This window comes from Vipera berus (genome assembly GCF_964194415.1).
Source record: "Vipera berus genome assembly, chromosome: 6".
Classification (NCBI taxonomy): Eukaryota; Metazoa; Chordata; class Lepidosauria; order Squamata; family Viperidae; genus Vipera; species Vipera berus.
The window spans coordinates 91230196-91240750 of record NC_138208.1 but is presented as its reverse complement, the minus strand read 5'-3'; the positions used below and the strand labels follow the sequence as shown (position 1 = coordinate 91240750).

The window sequence follows — 10555 nt, the reverse complement described above, 5'->3', positions numbered from 1 at the left end:
AAGGGAAGGAAAAGGAAGGGAAGGGGACAGGGGAAGGGAAGGAAAAGGAAAGGGCAACTCTGGGGCAGCTTTGGCCTGCAATAAATTGCAACGAAACGTGTTTTTTGTGGGGAGAGCCGGGGGGGTGGGGGGTGGGGGGGCTACCTGCTTCTCTTCCTGAGAGCTGCTCACTTCCTGCTGCAAGAGTTCGACCGCTCGCCCCCTGCCCACCAGGGCCTCCTCCTGCTCCTCCAGCGTCCTTTGCAGCTGCCTCAGGTTCTGTGGGGAGAGAGACAAAAGGCAGGGCTGCTTCCAAAGCCACGAGACAGAAGAAACACGGATTTCTGACTGCTGGCTTTCGCCCAATTTGCATCTGTCCCTGCGGTTTTTCCTGCCTAGCTGTCAAACCTGGCTTTTCTCCCCGTTAAATTTCACCTTGTGGGACAGGGCCCCTCGTTCGGGTTTTTGTCGAGATCCTTTCGGATCCGGAGCTCGTCTTCTGGGGCTGTTCGCGGCAGCTTGGGGCCACCTCTGCAGATCTGATGCTTTTCCAACCCACCTGCTCCATTTCTGCTTCGCGGGCCGACCAAGCCTCCACCTGGCGTATTTCTGCCTGGTGCTGGAGAGCCTGTTCTTCACGGAGGGACTCCTTCTCCAGCACTTCCTTTTGGAGGGAGCTGATCTGCCGAGAGAAGAACGAAGGCAGAGAGATGACAAGGGGAGCCTCGCGCGCGCACAGCCAAGGTGAATGCCGGAGCCTCCAAGCGGCGCTCCGAAGAAAGCAAGGCTAAAATGATCTTCTTCCCGTGTGCAACTGGGAGGTCGGGAAAATGCTCCTGGTATCAAATGTACCAGACCCCCTGGAGGCGAGATCCCAGGGGAGACTCCCCCACGCAGGGTGTGAGTCCCTGTGTGCCCCTTGAGACGCTGCTGCCCTTAGCTAGTATTTCATCTGTATCTTACCCTTTATTGTTTCTACAAATAACTCAAGGTGGTGAACGTGTCCCACACACCTTCCTCCTCCTCCAGGTGGACATATGTACATATACATCTACAAAGGCAGCCAGCTGGTTTTCACGGCTCAGGCAGGACTAGAACTCACCGTCTCCTGGTGATTGGCCCAAAGTCACTGAGATGGCTTTCATGCTTAAGGCAGGACTAGCTCACCGTCTCCTGGTGACTGGCCCAAAGTCACTGAGACACTGAGATGGTTTTCATGCTTAAGGCAGGACTAGAACTCACCGTCTCCTGGTGACTGGCCCAAAGTCACTGAGACACTGAGATGGTTTTCATGCTTAAGGCAGGACTAGAACTCACCGTCTCCTGGTGATTGGCCCAAAGCTGCCCTGCCAGCTCTCATGTCTAAAGTAAGACTACAACTCACTGTCCCCTGGTGATTGGCCAAAGGTTAGCCAGCTGCCTTTCCTTGCTAAGGCAGGACTAGAACTCACCGTCTCCTGGTGATTGGCCCCAAAATCACCCAGGCGGCTTTCATGCCTAAGGCGGGACTAGAACTCGCTGTCTCGCGCTTTCCAGCCGGGTGCCTTAACCACTAGCCCAAGCTGGCATCAAGCTTTAGCAGCCAACCTGGGACCACAATTTCAATCGGTGTGTGGGGAAAATGCCGAAGCCTGTCTGGGCGAGTTGTAGCAATTACGCAAGAGAAGGGACGCACCTGGAAATCTACACTTTCCAGCCGCTGATCTTATGCTCCCTCGCCAACATTAGCCTGCGAAGGTCCCGAGAGGTCAGGGACCCCCAAAGGAGCAGGGTGGGCAGGGCTGGTTCCCTACCTGCGCCTGGGCATCCCCAAGTCTTCCTGCTGCTTCCTCCAGCTGCCCTCGGAGGCCCCTCACCCTTTCCTCCTGCTCCTCCAGTTGCCTCCTCAGCGCTCCCGTCTCCTCCACCGGCCTGTCGCTCTTGCTGCGCTCACCCTGATTGGTGCAGGAGAGAGGCGGGGCGTTTTTAGGGGAAGGTACGTGAAGTCCGCAACTTACGACCATTCATTTAGTGACTGTTCGAAGTTGCAACAGCACTGGAAAAAAGTGTCTTACGGCCGTTTTTCACACAGCCGTTGCAGCCTCCCTGTGGGTCACGTGATCAAAATTCGGACAACCGAGAAGTGGTTCATATTTATGACGGTGGCAGTGTCCCACGTGGGTGATTGCTTGTATTTATGACGGTGGCAGTGTCCCACGTGGGTGAACGGCTCGTATTTATGACGGTGGCAGTGTCCTGGGGTGGTGTGATCCCCTTTTTGCAAACTCCTGACATGCAAAGTCAATGGGGGAGCCTGGATTTGCTTCACAGCCGTGGGACTAACTTATCGGAGAGGACAGGCTTGCCAGCGGAAGCAGGCCGAGGGTCTCTGGATGGGGAGGGGCCACGTGGCCGAGCGGGACCCTCTCACCGGAGCCCAGAAGAAGCCGCTGATCTGCAGGAAAGTCTCTCCTTTGTCCCCCGTGGGACGTTTTGGCCGCCCGGCTTGGAGATGGCGACCCGCTCCTTGGGGAGGGGAGGGGAAGGGGCTCACCTGGACAGGAGGCGGGGGGGTCCCTTCCGGCTGCCCCTCGGCACGCACTGCCCCTCCCTGGGCCGTCAGCTCCTCCAGGCGCTTGTTCAGGTTGCCCACCTTGACTTTGGCCTGCAGCTTCAGCTTCAGCAGTTTAGCTTCTGCCGCCTGCCTCTCCTCCTGGAGGAGAACCACACAGTGTCACACAGGGTGAGAGCTACAGGGTGTGTGTGTGTGTGTGTAGGGATGTGTGTGAGGGAGGGGCAGGAGGATGTCCAGACACCGAAAAACTGAGTGAGCACTGTCCTCTGCATGAGAGGGTGGATAGACTTCTTCCCTAGGAGAAGCGCATTGCTTGGGGATGCTTGGGTGTGTGTGGCTGTGTGTGTGTTTGTGTGTGTGTGTGTGTGTGTGTGTGTGTGTGTCTGCACGGTCCTCTCTAGTTTGATTGATTGATAGCTAATCTTCATTATTTCTACAAATAATTGAAGGTGAGGATACATCCAGCACACTTTCCTCCTACTTCATGGCCTTAGGCCTGGGGTGACTTTGGGCCAATCGCCAGGAGGCTGTGAGTTCTAGTCCCACCTTAGCCCACACAAACACTCGCCCGTGGAAGCTCCTATGCAGGGGAAAGAGGGCAGGGGCTTTTCACCCACCTGAAGCATGGCATCCTTCTGCTGGAGCTGAGCATCCTTCTCCCGCACCAGGGTCTTCAGCTGCACCACCAGCTTCTCCGTCTGCGCCAGCCGTTCCAGCACGTCTTCCGGGCTCTCCTCCCCATTCTGCTGGCTGGATTCGAACTCCACTCCCTGCCAAAAAAAAAAACAGGAAGCAAAGCTGCGGCTGCTTTATTTATTAAACTTCTACACGTTGCCTATCTCACCGATAAGGTGACTCAGGCAGCTCCAGTTGACGTAAAGATCCTTTTACCTTCAGTTGATTTAAATAGTTTACACGGCCATTCATTTTAAAGTGGCTGCTTTGAACACAGAATAACAGAGCTGGAGCATCCACAACTTCTGGAGGCCAGCTGTTCCATTGGTTAACTGTTCTTGCTTGTCAGCACATTTCTCCTCATTTCTAGCTTGGTTCTCTCCTGGATTAGTTTCCACCCCTCGTTTCTTGTCTTACCTTCGGGTACTTTGGAGAATACGTGGAACACCCCCCCACACCTCTTCTTTGTGACAGCCCCTCAAATATTGGAAGACTGTTATCCTGTCACCTCTAGTCCTTCTTTTCACAGTTCCTTCAGCCCCCTAATCATCTTTCTTGCTCTTCTCTGTGCTCTTTCCAGAGTCTCAACATCTTTTTTACATCGTGGTGACCAAAACTGGATGCGGGATTCCAAGTGTGGTCTTACCAAGGCTTTGTAAACTGGTATTAATACTTCATAAGGGACGCGGTGGCTCAGTGGGTTAGGACGCTGAGCTTGTCGATCAGAAGGTCGGCAGTTTGGCAGGTCGAATCCTGAGTGCCGCGTAGCAGAGTGAGCGCCTGTTACTCATCCCAGCTTCTGCCAACCTAGCAGTTCGAAAGCACGTAAAAATGCAAGTAGAAAAATAGGGACCGCTACGGTGGGAAGGTAACAGCGTTCCGTGCGCCTTTGGCGTCTAGTCATGCCGGCCACATGACCACGGAGACGTCCTCGGACAAGCGCTGGCTCTTCGGCTTTGAAATGGAGATGAGCACCAGCCCCTAGAGTTGGAAACGACTAGCATGCATGCGTGGGGGAACCTTTACCTTTACATTAATACTTCACGTGATCTCGATCTATCCCTGTGTTAATGCAGCCTAGCACTGTGTTGGCTTTTTTGGCAGCTGCAGCACACGGCTGGCTCCTATCTAAGGGATGGTCCACTAGGACTCCGAGATCCCTCTCACAGTTGCCAGGTGCCACCTATACTATGTCTGTGCATTTGGATGTTCTTGCCTAAATGTAGAACCTTACTTTTTTCACCATTTCATCTTGTTGGATAGCGTCTAGTGTTCGAGTCTGTCCAGATCCTCCTGTATCTTAAGCCTGTCATCTGGAGTGTTAGCTATTCCTGCCAGCTTGGTGTTGTCTGCAAATTTGATGAGTTCCCCTTCTATGCCCTCATCTAAGTCATTTACGAAGTTATTGAAGTGTACTGAATTTAAGACAAAGCTTTAAGGTACTCCTACGCTGCTCTCGTGGTGTAGAAAGTTTAACAATCCTCAGTTGCAAACAACACATGCATTGTGTTTGCCTTTTCTTGTAAATGGGCTAGAGTCGCTTTGTTCAAGTTAGGCCAGCCGGATAAATCCTTTAAAACAAATTTGCAGAGCTAACCAAAGGGAGGGGTAAGCAAACAGCAGGCATGTTTGGGCAGAACTGGGAAAGAACCTAAAGGCTTTATTTGTAATTTCCAGTCTTCTCCACCAGAAATTGCAGCAAGCAAGGACACCCTGGTGTCTGAACAGAGGGAGAAAAAGCTACGGATAGTCCTCAATTTACAGCCATTCATTCAGGGACCGTCCAAAGCACGCTGTGCCTGGCTGAGGAATTCTGGGAGTTGAAGTCCACAAGTCATCAAAAGGCCAGGTTTGAAGACCCCTGGTCCAAAGTTACAGCACCAACGTGCCTTATGGCCAGCACTCACACTTACAACCGTCACAGCATCCACACTGTCACGTGATCAAAATTTCTCCACTTGGCAACTGGTGTGTATTTACCACAACTGCAGGATCCTAGAATCCTGTGGTCGCCATTTGAGACCTTCTGACAAGCAAAGTCAATGAGGGAAGCCAGGTTTGCTCAATGTGCTTAACCACACTGATTCGCTTAACAGGCGCAGTGACTCGTTTAACGACAATGGCGAAAAGGTCGTAAAACCAGCTGCGAGCCACTTAAAGATCCCGTTTAGCAAACAGAAATTCTGGCCCCAAATAAGATCACAAGTTCAGGACACGAAGACGCTTTTTTATCAAAAGGCAACTGGACTTCCCCGGGGTTTGTTTTTTTTTTCCCCCTTTAAAAGCTTCCCTTCCAAGAAGCTTCTTCACTTCTCCTTCGTTCTGAAGAACTGAAGAAGCTTCTTGGATGAGAAGCGAAATGTTTTCAAAGAAAAAACAAAACAAAACCAAGAATGTCCAGTTGCCTCTTGGAAAAATACACCTTTGGGCCCATCATGACCTGGACGATTTTAGAATCTCGTAATGTGAGGACTAGCTGTTCTTTGTATCCTCTCTGGGACAGCATGCCTGAAAGCATGTCAGTGTTCCAGCATCCAGCTGACTCGAGAACAATTAAGAATGCTGGCTTCGAATAAGAGGAGGCCTGTAATTGTAGGTTGACTGGCATCAAAGCACGGAGAAATCCAACCTAGAATTAAGGAGGAATTTCTTGACTGGCTTGCCTCCAGAAGGCTGCCACAAAAACAAACAAACAGAAAAAAGGCTGGGGAGGAATCAACCTATTCTCCAAAGCACCAGAACGGTTGCTGGAATTGGGTATGTGTAGTTTAATGAAGAGAAGGGTGAGGGGGGACATGATAGCAGTGTTCCAATCTCTCAGGGGCTGCCCCAAAGAAGAGGGAGTCAAGCTCTTCTCCAAAGCCCCTGAAGGCAGGACAAGAAGCAACGGATGGAAACTCATCAAGGAGAGAAGCAACCTAGAACTAAGGAGAAACTTCCTGACAGTTAGAACAATTAATCAGTGGAACAACCTGCCTCCAGAGATGGTGAATGCTCCAACACTGGAAGTTTTTAAGAAGAGACTGGACAGCCATTTGTCTGAAATGGTATAGGGTTTCCTGCCTGAGCAGGGGGTTGGACTAGATGACTTCCAAGGTCCCTTCCAACTTCTTCTTCTTCTTCTTCTTCTTCTTCTTATTATTATTATTATTATTATTATTATTATTATTATTATTATTATTATTATTATTATTATTATTATTATTATTATTATTATTACAATGGATGGAAACTAATCAAGGAGAGAAGCAACTTGGAATTAAGGAGAAACCTCCTGACAGGGAGGACAATTAACCAGTGGAACAGCTTGCCACCAGAAGTTGTGGGTGCTTCAACCCTGGAGGTTTTTAAGAAGAGACTGGACAGCCGCTTGTCCGGAATGGCGTGGGGTCTCCTGCTTGAGCAGACTAGAAGACCTCCAGGGTCCCTTGCAGCTCTATTCTGATGGAAGTTGTGGGTGCTCCATCCCTGGAGGCTTTCAAGAAGACATTGGATTAGACCACTTTCTTTGGCCTATCCTCCAAAACTGGTCTGGGAGAGAAGAGGCGACTTACAGAAGGCGACAGTGCCGGCCCGGCATCCTCTCCATCCCCCGAGAGTTCGTGCAAGACAGTGTTGGCCAGCCCCGATAAACGGCTGAGCATCTTCACCCTCCGGGCAACCAGCGGCACAGAGGGAGAACAAGGAGGTCAGCTGAAGCAGAAAAGGCACAGAGGAGGAAGGAGTCACGGCTTGCCAGCAGCTTGGATCCCCAACAGGCTGCCAAGTTGCATCTCAGTTTCCTCCTTGGCGGACACTCGGCTCCTTCGACGGTTAGTTGTTCTGCAACAACAAATCGTCATTTAACCCAAAGAAAAAGCTGGCATGCAGCACGGCAAACAGCAGCTCTGTGTTTATGTCCCAGAGTGAAAGATCTTCTGGGCGCATCCCAATGCTTAGGTGGATAATTTATTCAATTTCATTTTCCATAGCCACCCACTCAACCCAGTGACTCTGGGTGAAATATGCCCATTGGCCAGGAACAACAACAAAAAAAAAACGAGGTCCAGGAAACATTCTGGCAAATTGGTGTTTAGCCAAGCAGTTTGGGAAGCCATGTAATGAATGCACAAACCCTAGGCAGTCATTTTGTGAGAGCGCCCACGAGGCCCTCCCGGAATCCCACTCCTTCATTGCCAAGGCTAAGCAAACAGGAAGGGACGTTCCAACATGGTTAAACCACCCGAATCCTGGAGCGCCACGCTACATCCTGCTGGAAAGAGTTTTAATCAAAGCTGGTGTCCTCAGAAGACCTTAATCTCATGGAAGGGACCGTCTTCAAAGCAGACTCGGCTTTGAGGCCGCTGCTTGAGCCAGGATTCAAACTAGCTGCTCGCACTGTCACTTCGTTCAAAGGAGGTATAAATGGCACACGAATATTACACACCGTTTAGCCGCCCATTGACAACTCATCCTACCTTCCTTTTCTATCCGTTTATAGAAAGCATTCTGGCCCTCAAGGTCACGACCTAGCCCTAGTCCCAATTTGAGGATGACCCTAAAGGCACAGATGTGCAAGAGGGCATGTAAGCACATACATATATGCGTAGATACGTGTATGCATACTGGTATGTACAAACATATATACATGTGTGCATCGTACATACATGCATACATACTTATACACACAAACATGTACGTACGCATGTATGTGGGAGGAGTCCCTGGTGTAGGTTCGCAGAGAGGAAGAGGGGGAGGGGAGGAAGAAAAGGGGGGAGGGGAGGAGGAAAAAGGATGAACAGGGGAGGAGGAAAATAAATAATAAATAAATAAATAAATAAACCTTTATTGTCAAAGTACAACATGTGTACATTGAGAAAAAGGGGGAGAGGAGGAAGAGGGGATGAGGAAGAGGAGGAAGAGGAAGAGGAGGAGGAAGAGGAGGAGGAGGGGGACTGCGGGGTCCTTGACTCTCTCTGAGCTTCTCTGTTTTCTTGCAGACGTTTCACCACCACAATAGCCACCCTCATCCGGGCGAGCCTGGGCAGAAGGAGGCGCATCTCAAGGGGTCCCCCCGAGATCCGCAAGCCGGTCCCCGCCTGGGCTCTTCTCCCTCCCCCCCCCGCCCGGCCTTTTAGGTCTCCTCATCCACCTGCAGGCAGGCAGAGGCTGCACCGGTTGGGTCTCGGCCTGCAGCGAGCTCTCCCGCAGGCCCCGGGCGGGAGACGGCGGGGGGAGAGGCGAGGCGGCTGCGCCCTGCAGGCCGGAGTCCAACCGGTGCAGCCCCGGCAGCTGCGCCTGCAGAGCCGCGGCCTGAGGGGCCTCTGGGGAAAGGCGACCCCGCGAGAGACTCACCGCTGCACCGCGCCGCCGGGTTCCGGCCACATCAGCACCGGAAGCTTCCCGGTCTCTGCCCTCCAGGCACTTCCGGCTGCCTCACCTCCAGTCCCCGCCTCTTTCTCTCGGCCCCGGACCAATAGGAATAGGCAGCGGTCGAGACAGACAGATTCCCTGCCCAATCGCACGGTGCGGCTTGGGCTGTTGCTGTGGTTTCGCTGAGAAGGGCGCCTCGCGTCACGCCTCTTTTTCCACCAATCAGCAAACGCGGCTCGGGCGCCGCCCTGCCCGCACCAAAACAAACCAAAGGAAGCCAATGGGGGAAAGGCGCTCGTGCCGCTGGGCACCAATCGGCGCCCGCGCCGCCTGGAAGGATGGACCAATCGAAATTGGAGGCGGTGGGGGCAGAATAAAGTTAAACCGTCCCCGTCCAGTAGAGGGCGAGGGCACGATTTGCATATGGTAATTTATGCTAATCTATTGAGGTCTCCCTCCGGGCATCCGATGAATGAAAGGAAGCGGAAAAGCTCTTAAAAAATCCTTTTTAAAATGTATTCAATCATCAGTTCAACCTAATTTGCAGCGGAGTTCCCTTGTAGAGGGAGATGGGAGGCATATAAATTTAATAAATGAAAATATTTGTATAGGAAGGAAGGGAAAGAGAAAGAAAGAAAGAAATGGTGGAAGAAAGGAAGGGAGATAAGGAAGCGAAAGAAAGACAAATAAGGAAAGAAAAAGAGAAAAAGAGAGAGAGAGAGATAGGAAGGGAGGGAGGAAGAGAGATAAGGAAGCAAAAGAAAGTAAAATAAGGAAAGAGAACAAAAGAAAGAGAGGAAGGAAAAGAAGAAGAAAAAAGAAAGGAAAGAGAAATAAAGAGAGAATCATGTTGTTGTTGTTGTTGTTGTTGTTATTATATTATTATTATTATTATTATTATTATTATTATTATTATTATTATTATTATTATTATTATTATTATTATTATTATTATTATTAATTGAATTTCTATACCGCCCTTCTCCCAAAGGACTCAGGGCAATAAAATACAACGTACAAAAGTTAAAAGTAAAATTAAATTAATTTAGCCCTAACAATAAATAGTTAAAAATTAAACCCAACCCTTTAGTCCAGGCCGGCCTGTTCCAACAACCAGGTCTACGCATGAACTGTTATACTCACACACAAAAGTATACATAAAGATGCATCGCTCAAGTCTTTATCAACAAACCAAGCATTTTCTTCTCTCGCAGCCTCCCAGCGCCACACCTTTCGCATGGCAATGCCAGACAGATGCCTGGGGCTACGACTCCCACATTTCCCGGCCAAGATGGGTGTTGTAGTCCATCATTGCTTCCCCACCCCCAGGTGTGCACAGGAGGGGGAAGGATGCAGCCAATGACCTCAAACGGCTGGACTCAGGGGGGGTGGGGGTGGGGTCTCTCCTCTGAAACCCAGACCCCCCCCCTCAGTCTCCGGATGGGGATCCCCCTCAAGCTCTATTTCTCAACTTTTAAGCTGGGTGGACTTCAACTCCCAGAATTCCCATCTTGCCTTTCTGCCTAGGGCAGGGGTAGGCAACCTCGGCTCTTTTATGACTCATGGACTTCAACTCCCAGAATTCCTGAGCCAGCTATGCTGGCTCAGGAATTCTGGGAGTTGAAGTCCATGAGTCATAAATTTAATTTAATTTAATTTAATAATATTTATATACCGCCCTTCTCCCTGAGGACTCAGGGCGGTTCACAGGGCAAAAGTCAAATACAAAGTACAAACATTAAAAAGAGATTAAATAATTGCCCAAGTTAAAACAATTAATACAATAATAAAACCCCAAAAATAAAATTAAGAATACAAAAAAATAAAAACCCCACCAATCCCCATCAGGCTAGGCCGGCTTGTACAAACAAAAACGTCTTGAGATCGCGACGAAAGGAGCGAAGATCGGGCGCCATCCGGAGCTCTACCGGCAACTGATTCCACAGCTCCGGAGCGCCCACAGAGAAGGATCTCCCCCTGGGCGCCACCAATCGA

The 10555-nt window shown here is 50.5% G+C and overlaps 1 protein-coding gene across 4 annotated transcripts in view; it reads right to left on the bottom strand.

Moving 5' to 3' along the window:
• Positions 1–9760, bottom strand: part of GOLGB1 (golgin B1) — a 34612-nt gene extending 24852 nt beyond the window's left edge. Inside the window, exons 1-7 of one of the 4 annotated variants that reach the window (XM_081331773.1) lie at positions 8628–9760; positions 6763–7030; positions 3151–3303; positions 2513–2671; positions 1773–1913; positions 539–661; positions 145–258 (exon numbers count right to left, since the gene is read on the bottom strand). In XM_081331773.1, coding sequence (XP_081187899.1) covers positions 145–258; positions 539–661; positions 1773–1913; positions 2513–2671; positions 3151–3303; positions 6763–6852 — 780 coding nt within the window. In that variant the 5' untranslated portion in view covers positions 6853–7030; positions 8628–9760. Of the gene's footprint in view, positions 1–144; positions 259–538; positions 662–1772; positions 1914–2512; positions 2672–3150; positions 3304–6762; positions 7031–8542; positions 8572–8627 lie in introns of those variants that run through there. The other 3 variants (XM_081331772.1, XM_081331775.1, XM_081331774.1) reach the window with 3 other exon arrangements.
• Between the last annotated feature and the right edge of the window lie 795 nt (positions 9761–10555).